A 15,886-nucleotide genomic window follows, 5' to 3' on the forward strand; every position below is an offset into this window, starting at 1 on the left:
AGGCTTTGGTTAATCTGGAGCTATCGTATTAGTACCACACAGTGGGTACTGCACACCAACTCATATGGTTGGGAAGTGAACTTCTAAACCAACACCCCCTTACTTATGCCTATCCATGTCTGTACCCATTATCCTTTGACCCACTACACTCACGGAGTGGTTGGCGTTATGAAGGGCATCCAGCCGTAGAAACATTGCCAGATCAGACTGGGCCTGGTGCAGCCTTCTGGCTTCCCAGACCCCAGTTGCACCGTCCAACCCATGCCAGCATGGAAAGCGGACGCTAAACGATGATGATGATGATGATGATGATGATGAAGTGGAAATTGAAAGTTAACATGAAGGTGATCCCATATTTAAGACAATCTGTTCTATTTGTTAACCCTCTGTGTCGCTTACATTTTGAAAAATCTCACTGGTTGATGCTTCTTAATCTTGCTAATATTAACTTACTCAAATGCATTAGGTTTCAGTGTTGTTAATTACCAAAATTGTGTACAATAAACTCTAGAGAACAACATAGCAGCCAAAGCAGGATTGTAATGGTGGCAGTTAAATTAGAAAATGAAAAAAAAAAAATTCCCAGCAAGCAGCATGCAAGCAACAAATTCTAGATAATACAAAAAAAATATTAAAAAACAAAACAGTTTGTAATATTTGAGTCTAATGCTGAAATTACTATCAAGTTTAAGCCACGAGTAAGATGATAATAGGGAGGCAAGTTAAGAAGTAATTGAGCAGACCATTAATAGGAATCAACAGATTATCAGCCTGGTTTCTTTCATTTATACAAAGTCAACTTGAATGTATTGAACAAACTATTTTAAGGACTTTATATGCACTTTCTGACAAGTTGTGGTGCACCTGAGCACTGTATACAATAATTTCATTATTATTATTATTATTAAGGACTTTGATTTGGTTTTGAAAAAATTAATGAAGAACCTAAAAGGAAATTTAAAAGCTTGCAACAAAGTCTGAAGGGATTTGGTCATTGTGAAGATGTATATCAATTGGCACAATATTGGGATATGTATATATATATATATATATATATATATACACATATATATATTTATATATACATATATAAGCACCATCCGTTCGTGGCCGTTGCCAGCCTCACCTGGCCCCCGTGCCGGTGGCACATAAAAAGCACCCACTACACTCATGGAGTGATTGGCGTTAGGAAGGGCATCCAGCCGTAGAAACATTGCCAGATCAGACTGGGCCTGGTGCAGCCTTCTGGCTTGCCAGACCCCAGTTGAACCGTCCAGCCCATGCTAGCATGGAAAACGGACGCTAAACGATGATGATGATATACATTTATATATATACATATATACATATATATACATTATATATATATATATATATATATATTATATATATATATATATACATTATTTATATATATATATATATATATATATATATATATACCAAAGTATTATCTGTCATATGATGGGTAACTTTAGAAGCATATACTTTTGTCACCCTGGATAATATTAGGAAAAATAGCATATAAACAATAATTATAATTTCACTTTTATCAAATTTCTTGATACTTATAGAAAATGATGAAATGAATACTAATTTTCAAAAGAAAAAGATTTATCACCTTAAAATAAAATTAAAACAAATTTCTCATTTGTATAACTCATCTCATAATTGTCATCTATTCCCCGCTACTCTTCCTTCCACTAAGCCTAGTATGAGCAATCAACCTGCATTACTTAACTCTTTCTTTCTCTTCCCCCTCTTTTGATGCGGCATAAAGCAAGACTGGAGAAACCAACCAACTAATGTATATATATATAGGCTATTATTACATCGAGATTATTATCCATAGCATCTTAATTTGGTGCTAGTTGGAAGCAATAGTAAATAAGCTGTGTAAAATTCATTTGAAATACAGTGTGATGGTGTGTGAGGGTGGGGCAACGAATGAACAAGATGAAAATCACTGTGCACTTAGGTAACTTTGTAATATGAGAGAGAGGGGGGAGGGAGCTGTCAACAGTAAAAACTTTATTGGCTACAAAGAGTTTTAGATGATAAGTATCCGTGTGAGCAAAACAAAAATTTCTATAAAGAAAACAAACATGTTTATTTCAACATGATGTTAGTTAGTAAATCAAATCTCATTTTACTGGTGTAAAGACACATAAACTTCCTTGTTGTTTGCTGATGTTGTGTTGAAAGTAGTTACTAATGCTACCTAGCAATCTCTCTGGAAGTGATACAACATTGAGAGGGTACAGAAAAATAAACATTTCAACAATTTGATCTGGCAGATAAAAGATAAGAAAAAAAATTATCCCAGAGATGAATGTAGTCTTAGATATTTTGTAAAATCTCAAGAAGAAAATAAAATATCAGAAGCTAAAATATTAAATTTATTCCAAACAGTTTGTCCCAAGCATTTTCCCTATCATTTCAACATAGCAATTTAAAGATATTACAAAAATAATTCTTCAAAATTATCAATATAAGTTAAGAAAAACAACGGGATCTTTTTAAAATCAGAAAATTCACTTGGATCTGAACAGAGAAATTATAGAAAGCAAGAGATATCTGAGGCTTACCAACAGCTGTAATGTCTTATGTTGTATGTCCCCAATGGTCAGATGAAGTGTGATATAATATCAGACAGAGCCCAACAATTATTTCACAATAAGCACAGAGATAGCAATGCAATTATAGCTTAGATATAAAGAAAACAAATCAAATTAAAATCAGAATTTTAACTTTTATACCTACTTGATGAGTTGATGTTAACCAATATTAAAGAATTGATATACAGCCTGTTGTTTGATTGGAAATAAGGTCTGTTTTGTTGATTCAATTTATAAGGAAATTGATGGTAATTCACCGTAGTTTTAGCTCTGAGCCCTTTTGATACTAACCCTTCTGAGACTGCTTCTACTTCCATGATACAAATTTCCTTTTTTAAAATTACGGACATTAAATCCATCCATCAAAATTCCATATTGATTTATGTGTTCCAAATACCAGATTAATAAGGATTGTCATTTACTAAATTCTTCATTATTTCCAAAAGTAATTGACACAAAGCCAGTGTATTTCAGCAGAAATGTAACAAAAGGGTGAAAACTATTTGTCTGAAAGAGCATCCTCTCTATATTTGGTAATATATCGATCTATTTATTAAAACCATGTTAGGCCCTGTTAAATTGGGTGGAACAGAATTATGTGAGAAAATGACTAGAATCAAATTCAACAACAACAGACCATTTTCTTTGTCATGAATTGAAAGAATATGCCTAGGATCAGACTATGGATTTCAAAATTACACCGACAAGCAAAAGGGCAGATTAAATAGCGGCAATTACCTACCTTCTCCATTTCTCTCTCCCCACCTCTGCACACACACACACAAAGTAGACAATACAATAGGGTAGTTATATCTGCTCCATCTCTTCTAAATATTGATATCAAACAGGATGAGAGGAAAATAAAAATTTTTTTTTAAAAAGGGATGGGGGGCACAACATTAATACGTTTTACTACCATGTTGTCTTCCAAGTGTAACCCTTGCTACTATTGTATTAGTATCTGTAGAGGAGACAAGATTTATAAAAATAGGTCTTACAAGTGAACAGTCTGGCCGATAAGTAAGAGAGAAGTTGGGAAACAGATGAAAACTGAGAACTTGTCTAGATTTCTTGATCCCTGCTTCCATACTACATCCACATGCCAAAACTAGAGTGCATTTATCTATCATATTTAAGAGAGTGTGATGTTGTTTTGATAGCAGACTAAGATGTGTGTGTATCATCATCATCATCTAACATCCATTTTACATGCTGGTATGGGTTGGATAGTTTGGCAAAATCATATGAGTTGCAGGACTGTCTCAAGCTCCAATGTCTATTTTGGGATGGCTTCCATGGCTAGATGCCCTTCCTATCACCCGTATGTGTGTGTGTGTGTGTGTGTGTGTGTGCATTCAATTCAATCTTTTAACACACAAATCAACAGAATTAGTTTTTCTAAGCTGAAATGAATGAAAAATTCCAGTAGAATAAATAATGAATAAATTTCAATTGTTATGTCTTAATTTTAATTTAGAAATAAAGCTAGAATTTGATATGAGACATGAAAATAGAGTGACAAAATAATTTTTGTAAATACGATTTAAACTGCAATCAACATAATTTATTCTATATAATAATAATAATAATAATAATAATAATAATTGATATGTAGGTTGATTAATTGGTTGATTTCTCAAGTCATGCTTTACAAAATATATATGGTGGGGAGACAATAAAAGAGAGATATAGAGTGAGTTAACATAAGAGGTGCAGGATGAGTGTACATCCACTCGGCTTGGTGGTGGAAAGCAGAAGGGGAGTAAATGACAGCGATACCTGAACAGGGAGAGGGAACTGGGGGGGGGGTATTTAGCTTTAGTTTCAAACTTTCAGTTTCTTCAGGTGCAACAAAAAATCTATTTAAAACATTGCCTTTTATGACAGATTAGTGAACAAGATGAGCAATTTTAAGAAAATGTCAACAATATGTGAACATTGAAGAGTTATTTAAATATACATCATTAGTAAAGAAATATATAAAAAAAAAGGGAGAATAAACTGAAAACGAAAAATAAAAAGAATGGCAAAAAAGAAAAATCTAAAAGGAATGTACGAAAGGTAAATAATAAAGTAAATAAAACCAATAACAATAACTAAAACAGATTGAATATTTTTCTTTGAATCAAGAACTAAATGCTAAACTTTTTTTTTGGTTAGACAAGTTTACATTTTAAACTTTTAGAATTGTCAAGAGATGACAATATGAACTAAAATATATTTGCAGGTTTACATTTTTTTACCAATGTAGTTGTCTATTACCTTTAACCGTTGAAACAAGGATGTTATGATTGGTGGGAATTATGCCATGTTTGGATCTAGAGATAGTCATTAGATGGATATGCATATATCAGACTGTTGCAAATTATTTATCACAGCTAATATTAATACAAATATTAATTTATAAGTGTGTGCGCATACATACACACACATACATAAATGTATACAAGTACATACATTTTTATGTGTATACATATAAACAAACACACACAAATGTGTTATATCAGCATCAAATATCTAGCTATCATAAATCTATATATATAAAGCTGAAGTTGTCTGTGTGTGTGGCAGGTTTGGTAGCCTTCAACTATAACTCCAAGACCCTGCGGCACAAGTTGACCAAAATTGAGAGTATGATAGAAGAAGGCTTGCTCTTCGTTCCGTAAAAGAAAAAATTAAAATCGGACCATGTTAAGACCAAAAATTATTTACATCAAAAAGGTGCTTTTTTTTTTTATATGAAAATCCCTACTTTTTACAATTTTTTGACTACTGTGTTGCCATTTTTCGGTGTATTTTGACCAGAAAAATGCTCACTTAACAAGCTATACAATGCAAAAATTTTACATTTCAAAAATTCCAATTCTAAAGGGTCAAAAAGAAAATAAACCCAAACAACGCCGGACTATACTGCTAGTATACATATATATGTCAAGTTAGCTGCAGAGGTTGCATCAAAGTGGCTGTGAGCCAGGAGGTGCTACCTGAATCAGTTCTAACTGGACATCAGCTGGAACTTGATCAAGCCTGGCTGAGTCACCTTCTCTGATTGTTAACAAACCCGAAATATCCAAAGACACCCCCCTCCCCACCACCAAGAAACATCACTGACAATGCATCACAAGCTGATATACGAAAAAGACTTCCTTCAGCCCAAGGCCAGTTTTTCTTGTGGGTAGGTTAAGTCCAACATACTAAAAGTGTTCCTTTAACAAACATTCATTTCATAAGAAATGTGATTCCAGTCAGATTTCAACTCAAACCTATTCAGAGTAAAACATCTTCGATTTCAGTGAATGCCAATCTCACCATTTACCGCCACCTTTGAATTTCGTTTTAGGTATTAAAAAGTGAATAATACCATTCACAACAGAATGTAGACACTGTTAAAAACAGGTACCAGCTTCACCTTTTAGTTAATAATCTTGGATAGAATTATTAAGAAGAGAGAAGGACAAGAATTATGTGAATGGTTTCTACAAGCAGTGAGTTTAAATAGTAAGGTTTTTGCATTATTACAATTGTTGTTGTTGTTGATATTGTTATGGTAGCTGCTAGACAAATATAATTCTGACAGTGCCAGACATAATGCTAAAGTTATCTTAACGTCTGTCGAGGTATTTATTCTTGAATGCTTCTCTGTTGACAGGACAATGTACAGAAGAGCTAAAACAGCAACTAAGCTACTGAATGCTGTTTAGTAAACACTAGTGCTACAACTTTCCACAGCAGCTGTACTCTATTTTTTGTTGTTGTTGTTGTTACAGTTCCACTGATCTACTCTATACATGACTTAGAGAATGAACCATAAATTAGATTTGTCTAATAGTTACCTCGATCCTTAAATCTATATTAAACATAGCTTGATCTAAATCAATTCAATGTATAATAATATTAATATTAAATGAATTAAAAACCTAATTAAAAATCATGTTTTCCATAGTAATTATTAAAGAAGATGGGAAGTAAAACCAGCAGTACCAAACTTTGGTAGCAATAACTCCTGGAAGAGTTTTAACGAAACTCTTGGACCTAGAGTCACTGTTTCTTCTGATAAATATTAATAAAAATATACATATACTCATATTTTGAGTTCTATTTTTCCTGCTTGCATCAACATACTTGTGTGTGTCTGTGTGTAAGAGAGAGAGAGATTATATTCAACCAGTAAATAAACTAATAACAGGAAGTACAGCCTTCACCAATAAGCAAATGATAGGAAGAGTAACTGACAATAGAAGAATATAGGCTTGTATTTGTTTTATGGAGGCCCACACTTTTCCAGAGATGCCATATTTCCTGATATTACACAGGTTAGCAAAAGTATACTTCCAAAGTTACTCAAAAGAATACTTCCAAAGTATGACTTATATATTTTACAAAAAATTGCATAAATTGAACTTTGTATGAGGTCCTTCTGTTATTAAGCACATCTTGCATATGAGCTGATCTGTATAAAGTCCATTCTGCAAGACATTTCACTAATATAAAATAAGCCTTGAATCAAAGTCCACCTGTACAACGATTGCCCTGAACAACAGTGGAATTACTTGAAATATATCCTACATGACTGCTAAAGAGTTTGACAAAACAACCGAGGAAGATGTATCATATACAAAATATTTGGTGTAATATATACAGTAAAATGAAAACACAGCAAAACAACACTGAAGACTATTACAGTAGCAGTTAGCCCAGTGGTGTAGATTATGTTACGAAGGCCCATCCTTTAGAAAAGGGGAATCAGGGCAAAACATACAGAGATGGATTTGCTGGGAGAGGAGAATGGAATGATTCAGTAGCTCCACCACGGTGGTAACAAATGCAATATATGCAAACATCTCTGAATGCTATTTTGTTTTTTATATTTGGCAAAATTTTATAATCGAATCTAATGTAGGTCTTTGTTAAGTCATACTTTGGAAGTAATCCTTTGAGTAACTTTGGACGTATACTTTTGCCAACAGGTGTAATATCAGGAAATGTGGCATATGTGAAAAAGTGTGGGGCCCCATAAAACAAGCATTCAGAAGCCCATCTTTAACTATTCTCAATCTTCGAATGAAATACGTTGGTACCAGAAAACAAGGCCTAGTGATGCAAAAATGGACGACCTAATAGAAAAATATGGTCTGCTGATCAACTTAAGACCAAAAAAAGAAAAATGCTATTTTGAGACTTTGGTGAAGTTATCAGTTTATATGGACTTTGAAAGACACACATCGAACAGGCCACAGATTCTTCAGGTTTTCAGGCAAACAAACAATAGTTTGATAAGATTAAGAAAAGTGCAACTAGTTATGACTGGAGACATAATTAGTAAAGAGAAAGAAGAGGCACTGAAATTTATTCAGACTGTTTCTGACATTGAAGAAGCTTTGCTGCCCAGCAGATCCTTAATGTTGATGAAACTGGCTTATTTTAGAAGAAAATGCCTGAAAGAATATATTTATTGGTTGGAATGAAAATTGTTAATAGGATATAAAACAGTTAAGGAGAAACTAGAACAATTATTTGTTGGTGACAATGCTGATGGTAACTAACTCATTAGTCCTTTAGCATTCAGATCACAGTGTCGAATGTAAAGCCTGTTTATTCACATTGTTTTGGATTAATCATGCATTATCTTGAAGCTTTGAGATTCTGATGATTTGATTGTTCATTTTGAGAATGACATTGTATGGTAGGTGTGAGAGGCCAGATCTGGCCACTTTGAACGTAAAACAGGGAGAATATTTGGGCCTGGCAAGACTGGTTCAAATGCTAAAGGCTCAAACTGAAACCAATGCAGTTCTATTACTCTGAAAATCCTGAACTTTGAATGAGAAAGCTAAAACAAAAAAGGGAATGTCGACAGTCATTTAGAAAACAAAGAGGGGGGGAGTTGAGCTTCAATATCGTATTGGTCGTTTTTCTTCATTTCCTATTGTAGCAAGAACACAAGGGGGTACCCAAAAGTAACCGGAAACGTTCTCTATGGGACAAGCCTGTTGTAGCTCAGACTTCTGCTGCTAGAAGCCACTTGATGTGACCCTCAGGCATCAGTCTGCCGACCAGCGTCATCCAGTCAGGCTGTACTGCCACATGGTGCATCTTTGTTTTGCAGTGCTTCTCCCCTATTTCTCCAATTTTGCAATGGCTGAAACAAGGGAGCAGTGTGCTTCTGTGAAATTCTGTTTTCTGCTGGGGGAAATAGCAGCTGAAACAGTTGTCATGCTTCAAACAGCTGACAAGGACACTGTGCCCTGAGCAAGACACAAGTCTACGAGTGGTTTCGACGCTTTAGGAATGGTCACTTGTCGCTTGAAGATGAAGCTCGTTCAGAACGACCTTCGACCTCCCGAACGAATGAGAAACATAATGGAAATTCACAAGTCAGAAAACAATTGACGAACTTGTTGATACGACTGGTGCGTGTCCTGGAGCTTCTGCCAAGGAATTTTGAGCGAGGAATTTGTACTTGGCTTGCTCACCAAAGATCAAAAGCTGTCACAACTGAATGCGTGTCGTGAACTGAAAAAACAGCTGGGAATTGATTCGGACCTTTTTTTTCAAAGGTCATCACTGGTGATGAAAGCTGGTTCTATGTAATTTGCAGATGTGGAAGAGGTGAAGAAAAAAATGACAGAGGTGTTAAAAGGTATCACTTTGCAAGAGTTCCTGCACTGCTTTGAACATTGGAAAATGTGTCTGGACCAATGCATTACTTCAAATGGAGAATATGCTGAAGGTGATAAAAAGTGTAATCATGTAAAAGGGAATAAAGTAATATTGCAAAATTCCAGTTTCTTTTGGGTACCCTCTCTTACTTTATCGATTACAACATTGCTAGTTTTAAATCAGGGTTTCAGCAAATTTCTTACAACATTGAATTCTTCATGAACTAACAATAACTTATTGACCCCCATCATATAAATATCTAAAATTAAATATAAAAAAGTAAAATTCATAAAATTTCCCAATTTAAAAACAAGTATTTTCCTTTTTTTATGCCAAAGCCATTTAATGAAAATCAGTCAAATATTTATATAAAATAATTCAGCATCCTTAATGTGTAAAAATTGTTTCAGGTGTTTATCGGCTGACTCTCTGGATAACCACAGAAGTACCCGAGTCAATATTGACCACTTAGCCTGCTCCTGTTTCAGGTAGTGCACCTGGATATCCTAAAGTATAAAGAAGGATCTTTATCAAGGTAATAGCACAAACAATATCAACCCTCAAGAGGCATTACATGAAGAAAGGCTGTGAAGAGAAGCTGTCAAGATAACTGATGAGGAAGAAGAGGTTAATATAAAAGAGTTCTGGAAAGGATACAATATATAGAATGCCACGGAATAATTTAAGAGTCTTTTGAGAAGAGATGAAGTAATCAACAACACAAGGCTACAAGAAAAAGTTATGGCCAGATTTCTGACCAAATTTTAAAGGATTTGAAGATATCCCCAAAGTTGTCAGAGAGGAAGCTGTTCAATTTACGAATGAATTCACAAGTCATTTCTAAAGATGTGATTAAACCAATTGCAAAAAAACTCACAAGGGAAAGAACCTTCTAATTATAATTCTATAATTAGATATAATTTTATAATATATAATTATAAGTTTCAGTGACTCAAGAGTTGTACATTTGTCTATGTTTAGCTCTCAGAGAAAGGGTCTTCACTAACTAATGTCTAATTCAATAATCCAAGATTTGGACATTTAACTTCAGGAGATCAGTTGTTATGAAAGTAGAGGACAGAATACATACATTATATGTATAACATATATTCAACAAGAGACCTACCATGCAAATAGCTGCCTTATATTTGGCACAATAGATTCTCCCAATTCTCTTGGTTAATTGTTTTTCTTCTATTTATTTCGTTTTTATATTCTACACATCTTTGGTGGATTTTTTTTTTTTTTCCATATTTCTACACTTTTTCATTCACATACTTTTACTTAGCTTTTTGCTTCATAATCTCACTCATGTTGTGTGATTTTTATGCATGTATGGAGATGTGTGCACACATGTATACTATTGAAATTCTAAATCTGTATGTCTGTCTGTGTGTACCCACAAATTTGGTGAAAATTCTTAAACACAGGTCCTTAACTGTAAAGGAACTATCAAAACAAAAATTTAGTCCTTCTTTTATCAATAAAAAAAATAATTTCCATTCATTTACGAAAGAGGGATCAGTAGAAAGTAGCATACAAACACTAAAGAATATGTATGTGCACACATACTCACACAGATTCACTAATAAGCACTATTATAACATACACAAATGCAACAGATTTGCAACACACACACACAGTATAAAAAGTGAACACACACACACACAGTATAAAAAGTGAACACACACACACACACACACACAGTATAGGATACACACACATCGTTTAAGGGACATTAAACAATAATGATGATACACACAAATGCAATACATTCGCAAGACACACATCTAATAGTGAACAGATGCTAACAGATGAATATAACAACAGAGACATATTCAAAAATAAGGCTTGTGTATACAACATACACACACACACACATTTTCCTCCTCTACCATCTGCCTTCCATGCTGGTATGGGTTGCATGGTTTGACAATGAGGAGAACTGCATCATGCTCCACTATCTTTTCTTTAGTTTCTACACCTTGATGCCATTCCCGATGCCAATAACCAGCAGCTTCTTATATTTGTGTCCTTTCTACAGCTAATGACTGTATTATGTCTCAGAGGAAGGAAATATCATGAGGAGATTTTCAAAGAGTTACATAAGAACTGCTGTGACATCATCAATGCCAATTCCACAGAGTCTCTAACACTTGATGCATCTTGGTTGTGTACCTGGACCCTAATCCCTTTTCTGCTCCTATATTGTAAGTGTATATACTTCAAATTGAGAGAAAACTCAGGCAACCAATGTTGCAGTCACTTCGAAGCCTTCAAGCAACATGTCTCTGCGTGAACTTTTGCTTTTATGTGTGTGGGGGTTCCCTGAGCACGTGCTCTGTTGTTTCTGTTCATGTTTGGGTTATTAAAATGCAAGCAGAACAGAATTTTAAAAATGAAAAATCAAATTTTAGAAAAAAAAAACCTGGTAGATCAGAATAGCCATATTAGCTTCCTAACCAGAGAGATTCTTCAAAATGAAATGGCTTACTCAAGTATGAAATGAGCTATGTAAATATAATGTGGTGAAAGAGTACTATTGTACTCTTGTTGGCTTATATAGACAGACAGACAGTGAAAGAGTTCAGTTGATGGTAGAAGTAGGAGAGGAAAAACAAATCTGTCAATATGTGAGTAAAATGAAATCAGTAAAGTGAACTCTTTATTACAGAATTATTTTATTCATTTTATTATCTCTATAATCTTAAGTTCATATTAATAATTATGATTATGGCAATGAGTAACACACACATATAAGGGCTTCTTTAGGCCGTTGATAGCAAACCATATGATTCTGCACTGGGAGAGTTTCTTGGCATATGGCAGGTCTGAGCAGTTGACTATTTCTGCTCAGTTACCAGCTTCTAAAATAACAATTGTCAATGTCTTTCTCATCAGAATCCATTAGTATAACATTTTGTATGTGTGTATATTTATATATATTAATAGATACACTCATGTATATATGTTTGTAGATGTGTATGTGTATATTGTTGTCTGTATGCCATTCCTACAGTGTGACAAAATCAACCAACAAAAAAACTGGCTCTTATATATATATATATATATATATATATATATATGTATTCATTGAGCTAACATGGGCTGTGGATATCGGATGATGATGATGATGAATAAAAAGTGTTGCTGAAAAAATGTTGATAAGAATATGTCTGCATACACACACACTAGGACCCCCTCCAGTCATGGCTAACCATATGTTTCTGCACCATGGAAGCTCCCCTCATAATTCATTCCACACTGAAATAAACCCGACCCCCCCCCTCCTTCCTCTTTCGGCAAGACAAATAATTCTCCATACAAGCAACTCTCATCTTTCATGCCTATGAAACTATACTTTAACACCAGTACTGTCACAGATATTGCCATCGGAATGCAAACGGCCAGAAAAGATATCCGAAAGCATCTGGTCCGAAGCTGTAGCACTGCCACCAATCCATAATCATGGCTTGGGTCTTTTCTATGTTTCTTTTTTGTGTGACATCAAATGGGTGAAATGCAGAGTATAGCACAATTCGAAATCAGAGCACAAAGAGTCAAAATATACACTAACAACTACCAACTCTGGTGTGTGTGTGTGTGTGTGTGTGTGTGAGAGTATATGTGTGTGAGTGTATGTGTGTGTGAATATGTGAGTGTGAATATGTGAGTGTGTGTGTGTGTGTGTGTGTGTGTGTGCATGCATGCATGCATTTATGTCTTCTTGTCTTGAAATTGTGTGGTAACTGTAAACAAGTATCACTGACATAGATGCAGTGTCATTTCCAATATTCTTCAAAAACATGTAGGGGTCACTGGGGAAATATTACTTTGTAACAGGAAGGGCATCCAGCCATAGAAAACCTGTTTGACCCATGCAAGTAGGACATTAGTGGACGTTAAAACAATGATGCGATAGCTCAGCTGACATTTGTATTTGAGGTGGTAGCAAGCTTTTGCTAGTTGTTCTTTAGATTCCTCTATAGTGATTGCAGGCTGGCAGAGACATCCTGTTAACTGACCCTCATACTCTTGATGCAACAGAACGCCGAGTGTGTGTGACAGCTGGAGCAAAAGAGAGAGAGCGGCATCACTACTAGGTGGTGGCCACCCGTCTTCTGCCGAGCAGGCTGCAACAAGGCGAAATGACAGAATATGCCCAGTCTGGGAAGTAAAACCAGGGCTGAACAATCATGAATCCAACACCCTAACTGGTAAGGCCTGTGCCTTTGCACACACACACACACACACACACACACACACACACACACACACATATGTGTGTTGGTGACACCCAACATACACACGTGCATGAATTTACCTTTCTTTAAAGCATAGAAGTAGCAAATTTCATTGAAAATGACAGGATTGTTTATACCAATCAATCTATTTGGTGATGTCACAAATCAATTAATGACAAATGTCAGTATATTATGAGAAAACAATTGAAATGGAGTTATGGGGAGAGATGAGGAAGGAGGGTGGGTATTCTATAATCATGCAGGCTTCAGATATTATTAATTCCTCACATATACTGTTAAATATTTATTTTTGCTTCTCTTAGACAATTATCAGCAACATTGTGACTGATTCTGTGTTTAGAGTGTAACATGCAAGAGCAACCTCAATAACAGCGTAATGTGTTTGCAGTACATATATATATACATATATACATATATATATATATATATATATATATATATATTATGTATAGAGAAAGATATCTTATATTCTTCAATCAGCAGTAATTGCAAAGTGGATGAAGAATCATGCATGATAAGTGCATGACACTCCTGGCCCTTGAGTCACAGTGTAACTTCTCATGATTAAAAATAAAAGATGTATAACAGTAGGTCTATGTTGATGGGTGGATGGATGGATGGATAGATAGATAGACAGATAGATAGACAGACATGTAGGCAGACAGACAGTTAGATAGATAGATAGATAGATAGATAGATAGATAGATAGATAGATAGATAGATAGATAGATAGATAGATAGATAGGTAGGTAGGTAGACAGACAGACAGACAGAAAGAGAGACAAATGGGATAGAAAAACGAAAGATATATGCCGAGCATACGACTTTCTCAAAAACCTGACAACTAAATGGAAAACTAGTAAAATAATTAATCCGATGCCGTAAACCATGAATTTACAGAATATTCTGCTTGTGTGTGTGTGTGTGTGGCCTTTGTGTCTGCATTTGTGTAGGTGCATTTATATATATATATAAATGCTTTGTGCATGCAGTTATCTTTTTATGCATGGGTGTTCATCACATTTGTCACATGGAGGAAGGTGAATGTGGAAGTGCGGTAATGTATACATGCGTGCGTGTATGTATGTATGTATGCACGTGTGAACTTACATATGCACATATGTATGTGTGAATGTGTATGTAATTGTTTAGGCCCGTGTCAGTCCTGATCAAGCACATCTATGCTGAAAAATGTTCCAACCATGACCATTTCATTTATTTCTAAGACCACATCATCCAATCTGTATATTTTCTTTCAGGCAATAGGGTGTGGCTAGGGGCAGGTTCACCTATTTCAAACAATCAAACAACCTTACTGACGTTTTATCGTTGGCTCCAACTACATATATTTGTTTACCTATGTTGTCTGTATGCAAATTTCTGTACATGATTGCCTGTGTGTGTGTGTGTGTGTGTGTGTGTGTGTGTGTGTGTGTACGTACATCTGTTTTACTTTGGTTTTCCCATAGTAGCAAGGATTATGTATCCATCTGAGAAAACAGGTAGATGTAGATACACACACACACACACACATAAGATATAGGTATACAGACATATATACACAGGCTGGCAGACAGACAAACAGACACTCGCACACACACACACACACAGTTACATACATAATATGCAAGACTTTTCTCAAGTTTAAAATGTGAATTTGTTTTTGTTACCTACGTTCCAAAGACGGGGCTTTGTAGCTTTGTTAAAAACCAGCTCCTTCCTTACAGGAAAACGTCAAATAATTAGAAACAGAAGCAAACACACATTGATGTCTATTTGTATATTCAAATCTTTATGAGTATCAACATATATGGCTAAAATCTATAATGAAGTTGGATGCAATTTCAGGAAGAGGACAATAAGTAAACGTTGTAACTGTTATTGTAAAAAATTTAATTAATGGATTTTTAAAATTAAATTCAATTGTTAAGAATGTTTTGCATTGTTACATTACAGAAGTCTACCCTGTGTGTGTGTGTGTGTGTGTGTGTGTGTGTGTGTGTAGATCAACAGCAGCATATCAAGACAAAAACCAAATTCCAGTTGGAAAACTTTTGGGTCAGTTGCCATTATTACACATATTGCTTTTTTTTTTTTTTTTTAAGGGGATCCCTGAACCCAAAATAAATATATAGATAAAAATTAAACAAACATGAATAGCTGAAGGGAGGAAACAGTAAATGAAAATATAAGAGAGAAGACACACTATCACCTCACCTGGAGAAGTAGCTAGTGTCCAGGCAGCTGGTTTTCTTGACACTATGGCTAGTGTACTGTGTGTGGTGGTATGTCTCGGCAGATGTACACATGTACATGTACATTTGATGCCCAGACATCCCTAAA

At 34.9% G+C, this 15,886-nt stretch overlaps 1 protein-coding gene across 9 annotated transcripts in view; it reads right to left on the reverse strand.

Moving 5' to 3' along the window:
• LOC115209795 (rho GTPase-activating protein 39) overlaps window positions 1–15,886 on the reverse strand; it is a 511,104-nt gene that overhangs the window by 191,050 nt on the left and 304,168 nt on the right. Inside the window, exon 1 of one of the 9 annotated variants that reach the window (XM_036500847.1) lies at window positions 15,761–15,886. This exon is cut by the window's right edge and continues 520 nt beyond it. The exons of the other annotated variants lie outside the window; for them this stretch is intronic. Within the exon in view, the coding sequence (XP_036356740.1) occupies window positions 15,761–15,879 (119 nt within the window). The 5' untranslated portion in view covers window positions 15,880–15,886. The remainder of the gene's footprint in view (window positions 1–15,760) is intronic. 9 annotated transcript variants of the gene reach the window in all.

The sequence above is a fragment of the Octopus sinensis genome, linkage group LG3 (assembly GCF_006345805.1).
Source record: "Octopus sinensis linkage group LG3, ASM634580v1, whole genome shotgun sequence".
Lineage (NCBI taxonomy): Eukaryota > Metazoa > Mollusca > Cephalopoda > Octopoda > Octopodidae > Octopus > Octopus sinensis.